At 42.1% G+C, this 15,353-nt stretch overlaps 1 protein-coding gene across 2 annotated transcripts in view; it reads left to right on the top strand.

The window, feature by feature from the left end:
- tinagl1 (tubulointerstitial nephritis antigen-like 1) overlaps positions 1-10,726 on the top strand; it is a 57,966-nt gene extending 47,240 nt beyond the window's left edge. For both annotated transcript variants that reach the window (XM_034160206.1, XM_034160207.1), the window contains exons 11-12: positions 5,218-5,264; positions 7,645-10,726. In XM_034160206.1, the coding sequence (XP_034016097.1) occupies positions 5,218-5,264; positions 7,645-7,788 (191 nt within the window). In that variant the 3' untranslated portion in view covers positions 7,789-10,726. The remainder of the gene's footprint in view (positions 1-5,217; positions 5,265-7,644) is intronic.
- The last annotated feature ends 4,627 nt before the right edge of the window (positions 10,727-15,353 follow it).

Genomic DNA, 15,353 nt, shown 5'->3' with positions numbered 1-15,353 from the left:
AGATAAGGGAGAGTGGAGGAGATGCGACCTCCCTCGTCGGAGTCCCAAGCTGTGTGTAAGTAATTAGATGTTGGCTGGTGTTGATGGATCAAATACAATACAAAAGGTAACTTTGATTTGCTTATGTGATAGATCATAAACCTGTCTGCTACCTACTCCGCCACCTGCTGGACATATTTGGGCTTGATGCAGGGATCAATCTTATCTTCACATGCATGTGCGGGTGAAGTTGCATATATACTCAACAAAAATATAAACGCAACACTTTTGGTTTTGCTCCCATTTTGTATGAGATTAACTCAACGATCTAAAACTTTTTCCACATACACAATATCACCATTTCCCTCAAATACTGTGCACAAACCAGTCTAAATCTGTGATATTGAGCACTTCTCCTTTGCTGAGATAATCCATCCCACCTCACAGGTGTGCCATACCAAGATGCTGATTAGACACCATGATTAGTGCACAGGTGTGCCTTAGACTGCCCACAATAAAAGGCCACTCTGAAAGGTGCAGTTTTGTTTTATTGGGGGGGGGGGGGGGATACCAGTCAGTATCTGGTGTGACCACCATTTGCCTCATGCAGTGCAACACATCTCCTTCGCATCATCCGTGAAGAGAACACCTCTCCAACGTGCCAAACGGCAGCAAATGTGAGCATTTGCCCACTCAAATCGGTTACAACGACGAACTGGAGTCAGGTCAAGACCCCGATGAGGACGACGAGCATGCAGATGAGCTTCCCTGAGACAGTTTCTGACAGTTTGTGCAGAAATTCTTTGGTTATGCAAACCGATTGTTCCAGCAGCTGTCCGAGTGGCTGGTCTCAGACAATCTTGGAGGTGAACATGCTGGATGTGGAGGTCCTGGGCTGGTGTGGTTACACGTGGTCTGCGGTTGTGAGGCTGGTTGGATGTACTGCCAAATTCTCTGAAACGCCTTTGGAGACGGCTTATGGTAGAGAAATGAACATTCAATACACGAGCAACAGTTCTGGTTGACATTCCTGCTGTCAGCATGCCAATTGCACGCTCCCTCAAATCTTGCGACATCTGTGGCATTGTGCTGTGTGATAAAACTGCACCTTTCAGAGTGGCCTTTTATTGTGGGCAGTCTAAGGCACACCTGTGCACTAATCATGGTGTCTAATCAGCATCTTGGTATGGCACACCTGTGAGGTGGGATGGATTATCTCAACAAAGGAGAAGTGCTCACTATCACAGATTCAGACTGGTTTGTGAACAATATTGAGAGAAATGGTGATATTGTATATGTGGAAAAAGTTTTAGATCTTTGAGTTCATCTCATACAAAATGGGAGCAAAACCAAAAGTGTTGCGTTTATATTTTTGTTGAGTGCTTTGAAATGAGCTTCTTTGTAAGTTTCTTTCATTTCCAAAGCGTAAATCTTGAAAATAAAACCTGTGAAATTAAGAAAAATGAACAGGACATGAATCCACATTTGAATTACTAATAAGACCTTATGGAAAAGGACATATGGTACTGAAGTTACACATACACACTCATCTTCAACCGCTTACTTCAATCAAGGGTCGTGGGGGGCTGGTGCCCATCCCAGCAGTCATAGAGCGCGATGTGGGGTACACCCAGGACAGGACGCCAGTCTGTCACAGGGGAACAAACAGACAGACAAACAAACACATTCACACCCACTCACACACCTACAGACAATTTAAAGATTCCAATCCACCTAACCCGCATGTCTTTGGATGTGGGAGGAAACCAGAGCACCCGAAGGAACCCCACGCAAACATGGGGAGAACATGCAAACTCCACACAAGAAAGGCCACATGGCGAGAACTGAACTCATGCCCTTCTCGCTGTGAGACAACAGTGCTAACCACTAATCCACCGTGCTGCCACAGAAGTTACATTAGTCTTTTAATCTACTGTGTGATATGTAGCGTGAATTGTATATCGACTACAGTTATATAGTGCTTTTTTTAAATGTTCAAAACGCATTTCAGTGATGCCTCGCTCACACATACACCAGTGTGTCAGGGTGCTGCCACGCCAGACGTTCACTATACACCAGGAGCAACTTGGGGATTAAGGACCTTGCCCAAGGCCCCTGACTGTCTTTCTAGTCTGATTTGAACTAAGGCTCCTCTGGTCACAAGATCACAACTTTAAACACTTGACCATCACCTCGTGTGGATTAGCCACTCAGTGTTGCTGGCCACAGTCTGCCGGGTTGATAAACAACACATTGTGTATGTCATGCATAAAAAATACCATAGCAACATGTCCACAGACAGCAGCGGGACAAAGACAGACATCCTCAAAAACACTAAAAACCACAGCTTTTACTAATGTTGATGCTTAGAGCAGCCATATTGGACTGTGAACTCAGGAAATGTGCAGTTTGAATGAGCTGATGAATTGGAATTCTGAGTTCAGGGGGCATTCCTGGGACACATGAAAATTACAACTTCTGAGTTCAACTGGAACTTGCACAAAGTCTCTTGTTTTTCAAATTGAATGTAACACTGACATGACACAACACAGGTAGTCAGGATGGGTTCTGAAGGTAATTAAAGGCAGTTGCATGATTGACTTTAGGGGTATACTGAAGAATGAACCAATGACTGGGCGACAGAAGAGGTGAACAACATTCTTTGTAGCGCCAACCTACAATCCATAGGCATCAGTTTGTTTGTGTTAGACCAAATCCTATTGCGGTGTGTTCCATTAAGCCCAGGCCTGGGAAAGTTTGTGGAAAGACCATTGAGGACCACTGTGGTGGAAAGGGCATTGTCTGGACTGGTGATCCTCACTGCACTAGACAGAGAGAGGGGGATCAGTCTACCAGAGAAGTGGTATGTTCATCATTGTCCTGAGGTGAACAGCTGAGCTGATTGGGTGCTCGATAAGACTGATTCTGTCTGTATCTGTCCCTACCAATAAATAAGGAGGCAGGCAGGCATGCGTATGGATACCTAGATATACATGCAGGTGTACCAACCTGTTCACTTCAAAATACTGTATCTTCTGTCTTTTGCAAGTTTTACCCTGACAGCTACTCTTTGCTCCTGGTAAATGTTACCAGCTGCATTCAGGGGCACACTAATAAACACGTGTGCTGATAAAAGGTTGGCGCTGTCTGCCAGTGTTGTGGTGGCAGCCTGGAAGAGTCTGAAACAGGCCACTTCGTTTCCCAGCATTCCCTTTGTTTAAAAAATATAACAAAGGGATTGGACGGTGGGAGTCTCTTGGGAACACACCATCGTGGAGTGCACAAACAGGATAGGAATTAGCTTTGGGGGAATGTTCTGATCAGGAGGAGCTGAAACGTCAGGCTTCTGAAAGTTGGCAGCTATACTAAGAACAAAGTGAAAAGCATGGTAGGAATTTATGGACCTTGACAGGTTTTCTGATGACAAACCAGACGAGGGAGTAACCTAAGGATATGCGTCCGCTTTTAACATGCTCAGGTGTGTTTGTGTGTTCTGAGATAAAGTGAGGTGGTGTTCACTTCCTCGCTCTCCTTTGTGCGTAATTTTCCGTGTAAGGAAAAGGGGAATTCCGTGTTCTACGAGGTCTGTCAATAAAGTATAGGTCCTTTTTATTTTTTTCAAAAACTATATGGATTTCATTCATATGTTTTTACATCAGACATGCTTGAACCCTCGTGCGCATGCGTGAGTTTTTCCACGCCTGTCGGTGACGTCATTCGCCTGTGAGCACTCCTTGTGGGAGGAGTCGTCCAGCCCCTCGTCGGAATTCCTTTGTCTGAGAAGTTGCTGAGAGACTGGCGCTTTGTTTGATCAAAATTTTTTCTAAACCTGTGAGACACATTGAAGTGGACACGGTTTGAAAAATTAAGCTGGTTTTCAGTGAAAATTTTAACGGCTGATGAGAGATTTTGAGGTGATACTGTCGCTTTAAGGACTTCCCACGGAGCGAGACGTCGTGCAGCGCTCTCAGGCGCCGTCGTCAGCCTGTTTCAAGCTGAAAACCTCCACATTTCAGGCTCTATTGATCCAGGACGTCGTGAGAGAACAGAAAAGTTTCAGAAGAAGTCGGTTTCAGCATTTTATCCGGATATTCCACTGTTAAAGGAGATTTTTTTAATGCAAGACGTGCGGAAGGATTGCAGCGTCGGCTCGCAGCCGCCGTGACGCTCCGCCACAGGAAAAACACCTCTGTTGGAAGCCTTCAGGACAAGTTGGAACATGTCCAGCTGTTAAACAATTTCTCATATACTCACTCCACTGAAAGCCATCAAAAGCCGCCTGGATTTTACAAATGGTTATCAACACGGAGGTGTTTTTCCTGTGCCTCCGCACCGCGCCGGCTGCGTCCTGACGTCTTTCATTAAAAAAATCTCCTTTAACAGTGGAATATCCGGATAAAATGCTGAAACCAACTTCTTCTGAAACTTCTCTGTTCTCTCACGACGTCCTGGATCAATAGAGCCTGAAATGTGGAGGTTTTCAGCTTGAAACAGGCTGACGACGGCACCTGGGAGCGCTGCATGACGTCTCGCTCCGTGGGAAGTCCTTAAAGCGACAGTATCACCTCAAAATCTCTCATCGGCCGTTAAAATTTTCACCGAAAACCAGCTTAATTTTTCGAACCGTGTCCACTTCGATGTGTCTCACAGGTTTAGAAAAAATTTTGATCAAACAAAGCGCCAGTCTCTCAGCAACTTCTCAGACAAAGGAATTCTGACTAGGGGCTGGACGACTCCTCCCACAAGGAGTGCTCACAGGCGAATGACGTCACCGACAGGCGTGGAAAAACTCACGCATGCGCACGAGGGTTCAAGCATGTCTGACGTAAAAACATATGAATGAAATCCATATAGTTTTTGAAAAAAAATAAAAAGGACCTATACTTTATTGACAGCCCTTGTATGTGTTGGAACATGGAATGCTGTAGGAGTACAACTAAGTGGTATCCAGCCATAAATACTTTTTCAGGATGTTAGGAACAACATGAAGGATTATTTTCGTCTGCTTAACACTATTTATACCTCTGTCCACTTTTCCCTGCAAGCGATGCCCAGAGTATCATAGGGGACCACATTCCTGAAGTGTTTATATCCAAAGGCATGTTGGAATGGCTCCATATTTTAAAAAGAGTTGTGTAACAATGACATAGCTATTTTCATCTATCTCATATTTAGGTAAATCTTAATGTTTGGGACTTTGGTTTCATCCATGCTAATGACCCTCTTCTTTATGAACCAGGTGGGGAGAAGAGAGAAGCTTTGATGGGACATCAAAAAAATATTGGGTATGTTTTTTTGTGTTTATGTGTTTTCTGTATAATCCTGATCTAATTTACTTATGTATGGATTGGTGCAGAACTAATAAAGCAGCCTCCTTGATAGTTAGATGAGTCCAATCCACTTATTCACTCTCCTTCTACAACTTTATTGATGTGTTTCTACAAAAAAGTCATTGTTTAAATAATGTCACTTACCTCAAACAATTATGCTATAGAATATATTGATTATTGTTAAATAGTTCTATATTAAATTAATGTAGGGATGCTGGCCAAGTGGTTAATGCACTTGGTTTCAGTGTGGAAGGTTCCCGGTTCGAATCCCACCCCTACCACATTTCTCCATGTAATGTGGAGTTGCGTCAGGAAGGGCATCCGGCGTAAAATTTGTGCCAATTCAACATGTAGATCCACCTTGGATTTGCTGTGGTGACCCCGAATACAAAACAAGGGAGCTGCCAAAGGGACTTACTACACTCAACAAAATATAAAAGCAACACTTTTGGTTTTGCTCCCATTTTGTATGAGATGAACTCAAAGATCTAAAACTTTTTCCACATACACAATATCACCATTTCCCTCAAATATTGTTCACAAACCAGTCTAAATCTGTGTTAGTGAGCACTTCTCCTTTGCTGAGATAATTCATCCCACCTCACAGGTGTGCCATATCAAGATGCTGATTAGACACCATGATTAGTGCACAGGTGTGCCTTAGACTGCCCACAATAAAAGGCCACTCTGAAAGGTGCAGTTTTGTCACACAGCACAATGCCACAGATGTTGCAAGATTTGAGGGAGGCGTGCAATTGGCATGCTGACAGCAGGAATTGTCAACCAGAGCTGTTGCTCATGTATTTGAATGTTCATTTCTCTACCATAAGCCGTCTCCAAAGGCGGTTCAGAGAATTTGGCAGTACATCCAACCAGCCTCACAACCGCAGACCACGTGTAACCACACCAGCCCAGGACCTCCACATCCAGCATGTTCACCTCCAAGATCGTCTGAGACCAGCGACTCGGACAGCTGCTGAAACAATCGGTTTGCATAACCAAAGAATTTCTGCACAAACTGTCAGAAACCGTCTCAGGGAAGCCCATATACATGCTCGTCGTCCTCATCGGGGTCTCGACCTGACTCCAGTTCGTCGTCGTAACCGACTTGAGTGGGCAATGCTCACATTCGCTGGCGTTTGGCACGTTGGAGAGGTGTTCTCTTCACGGATGAATCCCGGTTCACACTGTCCAGGGCAGATGGCAGACAGCGTGTGTGGCGTTGTGTGGGTGAGCGGTTTTCTGATGTCATGTTGTGGATCGATGGCCCATGGTGGCGGTGGGGTTATGGTATGGGCAGGCGTCTGTTATGGATGAAGAACACAGGTGCATTTTATTGATGGCATTTTGAATGCACAGAGATACCGTGACGAGATCCTGAGGCCCCATGTTGCAAGGATCTGTACACAATTCTTGGAAGCTGAAAATCTCCCTGTTCTTGCATGGCCGGCATACTCACCGGGCATGTCACCCATTGAGCATGTTTGGGATGCTCTGGACCGGCGTATACGACAGTGTGTACCAGTTCCTGCCAATATCCAGCAACTTCGCACGGCCATTAAGAGGAGTGGACCAACTTTCACAGGCCACAATTGACCACTGATCAACTCTATGCGAAGGAGATGTGTTGCACTGCATGAGGCAGATGGTGGTCACCACCAGATACTGACTGGTATCCCCCTCCAATAAAACAAAACTGCACCTTTCAGAGTGGCCTTTATTGTGGGCAGTCTAAGGCACACCTGTGCACTAATCATGGTGTCTAATCAGCATCTTGATATGCACACCTGTGAGGTGGGATGGATTATCTCAGCAAAGGAGAAGTGCTCACTATCACAGATTTAGACTGGTTTGTGAACAATATTTGAGGGAATGGTGATACTGTCTATGTGGAAAAAGTTTTAGATCTTTGAGTTCATCTCATACAAAATGGGAGCAAAACCAAAAGTGTTGCGTTTATATTTTTGCTGAGTGTAATTCTATTAAATTAATAGCTATGCTAGTAACTTGTTACTTTGTTGAGTTGAGCTAATTGTTAGGATTAACAGGGATGGTGGTGGCTGGTAGGACACATACTTGTACACTATGTGATAATGGCAATTTACAAAACAAAAAAACTACAAAAGTGATGATTATTAACTGATGATTGATGAGAATTCTTCTGATTTGTTTAGGGTAGAGGTGGGTTTAATTTCCTGCACTGTCACCAGCCACTAGAGGGCAATAGATACATTTTGGTTTTACTTTTGAAGAGTGCTTTGTTTTTTAAAATGGTTTGTTGACAATTTTTTTTTAATCTATTAATCTCCCCCCCCCCCCCCCCCTTTTTTTTCAGACTGCTGCCAACTCTTGGGGAAAGAACTGGGGAGAGAATGGCTACTTCCGTATTGCCCGCGGGGACAATGAGTGTGAGATTGAAACTTTTGTGATTGGTGTGTGGGGCAGGATCACAATGGAGGACATGCACAAACACCATTAGTGACAGCACAGATTTTACAACCCCACTTATTCCACGTTTAGTTGGCTGATTCCCAGGAGGAAAATCACACCAGAAGTCCCCGAATGTTGTTGCGTACATTCCCACCTACTAAGCGGCTGGAATAGCCGTGTAACTGAGCTAAAGCCGGTGCACCCTCCCCTTTTACATCCTATTTTATCCTGGGGATTAAACGTTCTCCACCTTTTCCTACTTCCTGTAAACTCATTCTTACAGCACCAAGAAAAAAAAAAAAAAAGAAACCCAGAATGAAATAATTTTTTTTTTTTAACCTTGCCAAGGTTGGTGTTAACATGCCATATTAGGCACCTCAGGTACCTACTCTTCCAAAGACCAGACTTCCCACAACTTTCAGGATCCTATCTGTTAAAATATTTTCAAGCTGAGATTTAGTGAAAATAGAATGAGACCCTCAATCTTATTGCTAGATTATTAAATTATGTGCTTCTTTGTCAATGTGTGTCTTCAGAGGACACTTGGGTACCACTGGAATGAGTTTGTGTCAATACAAACGGTGACTTGTGGACACTCAAATGAGGATTATCAGTTTCATTGTGAGGGAGTGTCGGTTACATTTTTGACCATGATGTGGTGCATTTCTCTGGGCATGATCCAGAACACAGCTGCCTCAGTGTTGAGGACCTCAGTGGCTGGAATTTTTATATCCACGTGTCACCTGAATGCGGTAGATCAATGGGGATTTCAACAGATGAGGATGGACCGGTTGCCTACTTGCCTACTTGGTTGAGATCCAGGACCCAAGGCGGTTCTGCAATGTGGTGGATGCACATGTTCTCAGACCCTCTCACTGTTGAACCCAAGACTTCTAAATCTCTAAATGATGATGCAGCATTGGCCGGTCTCCACATTCAGAAGACAGGTGTAGGTGTAGACGTTTCAGGGCTGCAGGCAGTAGTTTCTCATACATTCCGTTAACACGGGATCTCACACTGGAAACAATGGGAATTTGGTGTGAATATACAATTGCAGCACATACTTATAGATATGATATAACAGACCAACAAGCAAAACCACAGATTTTTAATACCTGTATATTTTATAAGCTTTGTCATGATGAGGACTGTCTGTAAACAACATAATGTTATACTGTACAGCCATTTGTCTTGATTGTGCTCCTTCACCAATTAAACATGTAACATTTTTCATATGAGATGATGTAAAATAACTATAGACTGAAATCTCTGTGCCATTCCTGACCCTCTTTTCAAATTAAAAGCAAAGAGGTTGAAAAAATTGCCTACAAGAATCTGTTGTTCTCACCACTGCAAAAGGTGTTTGTGCATTTTAATCTTGATTTGCTTTCTTTTATGTGCATTGTTACAATTTGAGCAGAAACAATATTTTTGTGCAGTGATATATCAGATCTTTATTTTGATACTTGTATAATTTAATGTTTGTAAGGTCTATCAGCCTCTCTACTCAGCTGCTTTGAAACATTTCCTGCTTGTGGCGTAGATTGTGTTGTGTTGCACAGTGTGTTGCTCAGTCTTTAGTCTAACGTACACCTCATATATAAAACACCTTGGGCCCTATCTTGTACCTGGCACAAAGCAGTGCACACTGCAAGTGTCATTGCTAGTTTCCAACTGATGCATTTGTTATTTTCACCCCCTTTTTATGTCAGTAGCAAGTGTACTTGTGCTTATTTATGTGGCTGTGAGAATGTTGGTCTTAAATGTGGTGTGCTAAGGACAGTCTTGGTGCTAGGTATATATAAATCGCTTTTTGAGTTAACTGTTGCTCCTGAGTTATCACGCAAACATACAAACAAACCAACAGACAAACACCTGTGAAAATTTTACCTAACTGCTTCACCTCAGGGAGAGTTGGTGGCTGCTCCCGTAAATGACCCACTCATTCACTTCTGATGTTTTGAGCGCACACCTATTTCCTCACCAGAAAACCTCTCACGTGAATCCACAATCTAAATAACAATCCACCAGGTGCCACAGCACACGTCTCTAAAAGAGAACAGCATATGATAATCTGATGGTTTTAATTTATGTGATGCCAAAAATACACCTTTTGACTAACTATAACCCTTACTTTGCGCTGCCGTTATACACCTAAATAGCAAAGTGTAGTTGGGCACACCCTAACTGTACTTGTGCTATGTGCTTTGGCACATAGGGGGGTGCTTTGTCAGGAAAGCACCCCTTGGGATTAAAGGATGTGAAGGAACCAATGCTTTGGGGTATGTTTATGGTCATTTTTCATGATGTCTTTATTTTTTAAAAATGGCAGGCTAATCGATGGATTTCTTTTTTATATATATATATATATATATATATATTTATTTATTTTTCGAGCCCTGCCGCACTTGAAATGTAAAGCATAGTGTATTATTACCATAAAATTATATTGTTCAAATGTAATTTCAACTGTAACTTTAACCCTCAAGAGACCAAGTGAGGTCATTTATGACCCCGGGCATATGTTTTTGTGCATCATTTTTCTAATTTTAATTGGGAAAAAATGTTTCCTACCATGAATTTGTCAATCTATTTGTCCTGCATTTGTTCATAGAATTTTGCAAGGATTGGGCGATCCATGTGGCAACTATAATCCAAACTTTTTTCATTCTGTTTATATGCACAAGTCACTCTGATGTCTTTGCAAAATTAAAAACATTAGCAGGCAGATATTCTCCGGGAATCCTCACGAACGGGGCACAACTTGCTTTGTGACCTGTTTTGCCTCATTTCATACTTTAAGCTATGAAATTTTTTGTAAGTCTGATATTTATTTATGCAACATATTTAACGACCACTTTGCTTGAGAGGAGCCAATCGGGAAGAGATGTGTAAGCTCGAGGGAAAAATCAACGTGGATACAGCCTGGGAAAGACAAACAACATGGATTTGTCATGAAAAAATCTGGAGTCTGTCCAAAGCTGAAACAAACTAAAAAAATAAAAAAAAAATCCATATTGCCTATTTCTAAGTCAGTTTCATAGATTGGGTCATTGTTAACTTGGACCAAAAACCTCATCAGAAATACACTGACAAATAACATTAAAAATATGTACTTTGACTATACATGTTAAAATTATGTCTTGTCAAAATGATTCAAAAGAACTGAGTACATTAAATGACAGCTTCGAGCTTTAAAGTGTATATCTGATATTCATAATTTCTATGCCTCAAGAGGCCACAGCACCACATTTTAATAAAGCCACAGAGAATTAAGATGGTTTTAATGAACTGTAAAATTCTGTCTATTCACATAAACTGATGTACTGTATTTATTTTACAACCCCAATTCCAATGAAGTTGGGACATTTTGTAAAATGTAAATCAAAACAGAATACAATGATTTGCAAATCCTCTTCAACCTATATTCAATTGAATACACCACAAAGACAAGATATTTCATGTTCAAACTGATAAACTTTATTGTTTTTGTGCAAATATTTGCTCATTTTGAAATGGATGCCTGCAACACGTTTCAAAAAGCTGGGACAGTGGTATGTTTACCACTGTGTTACATCACCTTTCCTTCTAACAACACTCAATAAGCGTTTGGGAACTGAGGACACTAACTGTTGAAGCTTTGTAGGTGGAATTCTTTCCCATTCTTCCTTGATGTACGCCTTCAGTTGTTCAACAGTCCGGGGTCTCCGTTGTTGTATTTTGCTGCATAATGTGCCACACATTTTCATTGGGCGACAGGACTGGACTGCAGGCAGGCCAGTCTAGTACCTGCACTCTTTTACTACGAAGCCATGCTGTTGTAACACGTGCAGAATGTGGCTTGGCATTGTCTTGCTGAACTAAGCAGGGAGGTCCCTGAAAAAGATGTTGCTTGGATGGCAGCATGTGTTGCTCCAAAACCTGGATGTACCTTTCAGCATTGATGGTGCCATCACAGATGTGTAAGTTGCCCATGCCATGGGCACTAACACACCCCCATACCATCACAGATGCTGGCTTTTGAACTTTGCGCTGGTAAACAATCTGGATGGTCTTTTTCCTCTTTTGTCCGGAGGACACAACATCCATGATTTCCAAATACAATTTAAAATGTGGACTCATCAGACCACAGCACACTTTTCCACTTTGCGTCTGTCTATTTCAAATGAGCTCGGGCCCAGAGAAGGCGGTAGTGTTTCTGGATGTTGTTGATGTATGGCTTTTGCTTTGCATGGTAAAGTTTTAATTTGCACTTGTACTTGGATGTAGCGACTAACTGTGTTAACTGACAATGGTTTTCTGAAGTGTTCCTGAGCCCACGCGGTAAGATCCTTTACACAATGATGTCAGTTTTTAATGCCGCCTGAAGGATCGAAGGTCACGGGCATTCAGTGTTGGTTTTTGGCCTTGCCGCTTACGTGTAGAAAGTTCTCCAGGTTCTCTGAATCTTCTGATTATATTATGGACTGTAGATGATGGAATCCCTAAATTCCTTGCAATTGAACATTGAGAATCATTGTTCTTAAACTGTTGGACTATTTTTTCACACAGTTGTTCACAAAGTGGTGATCCTCGCCCCATCTTTGCTTGTGAACAGCTGAGCCTTTTGGGGATGCTCCTTTTATACCCAATCACGACACTCATAGTTAGTGTCCTCAGTTCCCAAATGCTTATTGAGTGTTGTTAGAAGGAAAGGTGATGTAACTCAGTGGTAAACATACCACTGTCCCAGCTTTTTTGAAACATACTGCAGGCAACCATTTCAAAATGAGCCAATATTTGCACAACAACAATAAAGTTTATCAGTTTGAACATTAAATATCTTGTCTTTGTGGTGTATTCAATTGAATATTGGTTGAAGAGGATTTGAAAATCACCGTATTCTGTTTTTAATTTACATTTCACACAATATCCCAACTTCATTGGAATTGGGGTTGTAAATATTAATCTTTTTTTGGACTCTGCAGCAAACTTCTACTCATAACGTGTATTTGATGTAAAATGAACCACTCCGTATTCACCGATGTGCTGAAGTTATTTATGAAAAGATCTGTAAATTATGTACTTTTGTTCTTTGTTTTCCTGTGCAGTATGTTATTCTGTCTGTCTTGTGCATTGTGTGCACTAAATGATATACTATCACTCACTTGTGCAACACAATAAAGTCTTTTCAAAAGCACACTTTGAAAGCTTTCATTTGAATTTAGAATTACGCTGCGCCTGGAAAGTATTCACAGCACTGCACTTTTTCCACATTTTGTTATGTTACAGCCTTATTCCAAAATGGATGAAATTTATTTATTTTTCCTCAAAATTCTACACACAATACTCCATAATGACAATAGGATTTTTAAAAAGATTTTTACAAATTAATAAAAAATAAAAAAGCGAAGCAATCGCATGTACATAAGTATTCACAGCCTTTGCCATGAAACTCAAAATTGAGCTCAGGTGCCTCCTGTTTCCACTGATCATCCTTGAGATGTTTCTACAGCTTAATTGGAGTCCACCTGGGATAAATTCAGTTGGTTCGACATGATTTGGAAAGACACACACCTGTCTACATATAAGGTCCCACAGTTGACAGTCAGAGCACAAACCAAGCATGAAGTCAAAGGAATTGTCTGTAGACCTTGAGACAGGATTGTCTCAAGGCACAAATCTAGAGAAGGATACAGAAACATTTCTGCTGCTTTAAAAGTCTCAATGAGCACAGTGGCCTCCATCATCCATAAATGGAAGAAGTACGGATCCACCAGGACTCTTCCTAGAGCTGGCCGCCCGTCTGAACTGAGCAAACGGGGGAGAAGGGCCTTAATTTGGGAAGTGACAAGAACCTGATGGTTACTCTGTCAAAGCTCCAGCATTCCTCTGTGGAGAGAGGAGAACCATCCAGAAGGACAACCCTCTCTACAGCAATCCACCAATCAGGCCTGTATGGTAGAGTGGCCAGACGGAAGCCACTCCTTAGTAAAAGGCACATGGCACTGGACGGTTTCTGGGGCAGATACCACACCCATCTCTGGATGGAGCCGCACCTCAAACAGAGAGAAAAGAAAAAAGCAGAATCAAGCATCAGAAAGACAAATACAGTGTAATGTGTCAGCATTAAGTAATAACAACAAAAAAACAAAAATACGAAGGTGATCACCGGCCACTAGCCGTAAGCTTCACTAAAAGACCCAGAATTTAGATAAAGTTCAGGCCGCGGCACACTCCGTTTACTAATAAAATGAATTAGAAGAGTAAAAAGCATAGAAACATACTACGCCAGTATGCTCGCCATACGAAAGGGAAAAAAGTGTGTCTTAAGTCTGGACTTGAAAATCTCTACAGAATCTGACTGTTTTATTGATGACTATTCCACAGAACAAGGGCACGATAAGAGAAAGCTCTATGACCCACAGACTTTTTATTCACCTATAGGGACACAAAGTAGTCCTGCACCTTGAGAACACAAAGCCTGGGCTGGTACGTAGGGTTTAATTAGATCAGCTAGGTAGGGAGGTGCCAGTCCGTGAAGACAGGAAGCCAGTGAAGAGACGTCAAAATGGGTGTAATGTGGCAAACTTTCTGCTTCGTGTCAAAACTCTGTCAGCAGCATTTTGAACCAATTGGAAACTGCTAATGCTGGACTGCGGTAAACCAGAAAATAGAATATTGCAGCAGTCCAAGAGACAAACACATGAATCAGGGTTTCAGAATCAGCCATAGACAGGATGGGAAGAATCTTCGCTATATTTCGCAGGTGGAAAAAGAAGTCCTCATTATATTTCTAATGTGGAGGTCAAACGACAACATAGGATCAAAAATTACCCCAAGGTCCCTCATTTTGTCTGCATGATGTATTACACATGAGCGTAGGCCAAGCGTTAGCTGGTCAAATTGATGCTGATGTCTCACTGGACCAAGAACCATCGTTTTCAGTCTTATCAGAGTTTAAAGGTAGGAAGTTACTCGATATCCAGCTTCTCAGTGATGCAGGGCAATCTTCTAAGGATTTTATGTGGATGATATTTCCAGCAGTTATCGGCATGTATAACTGAGTATCATCAGCATAGCAGGGAAATCATCAGCATAGCAGTGAACATCCTGGATGAAAACCTGCTCCAGAGCTCTCTTGACCTCAGACTGGGGTGACTGTTCATCTTTCAGCAGGACAATGATCCTAAGCACACAGCAAAGATATCAAAGGAGTGGCTTCAGGGAAACTCTGTGAATGTGCTTGAGTGCCCCAGCCAGAGCCCAGACCGTAATCAGATTGAACGTCTCTGGAGAGATCTAAGAATGTCTGTGCCCCAATGCTCCCCATCCAACCTAATGGAGCTTGAGAGGTTCTGCAAATAGGAATGGGTAAAACTACCCAAAGATAGGTGCGCCAAGCTCGTGGCATCATATTCAAGAAGTCTTGAGGCTGTAATTGCTGCCAAAGGTGCTTCAACAAAATATTGACCAAAGAGTGTGAATACTTACGTACGTGATTTCTTAGTTTTTTATTTTAATAACTTTGCAAAAAAAATTCAAAAAAAAAAAACCTGTTTTGTTGCAAGGATCTGTACACACTTCTTGGAAGCTGAAAATGTCCCAGTTCTTGCATGGCTGGCATACTCACCG

Source organism: Thalassophryne amazonica, chromosome 20 (genome assembly GCF_902500255.1).
Source record: "Thalassophryne amazonica chromosome 20, fThaAma1.1, whole genome shotgun sequence".
Taxonomy (NCBI): domain Eukaryota; kingdom Metazoa; phylum Chordata; class Actinopteri; order Batrachoidiformes; family Batrachoididae; genus Thalassophryne; species Thalassophryne amazonica.
This window is presented reverse-complemented; position numbering and strand designations above follow the sequence as displayed.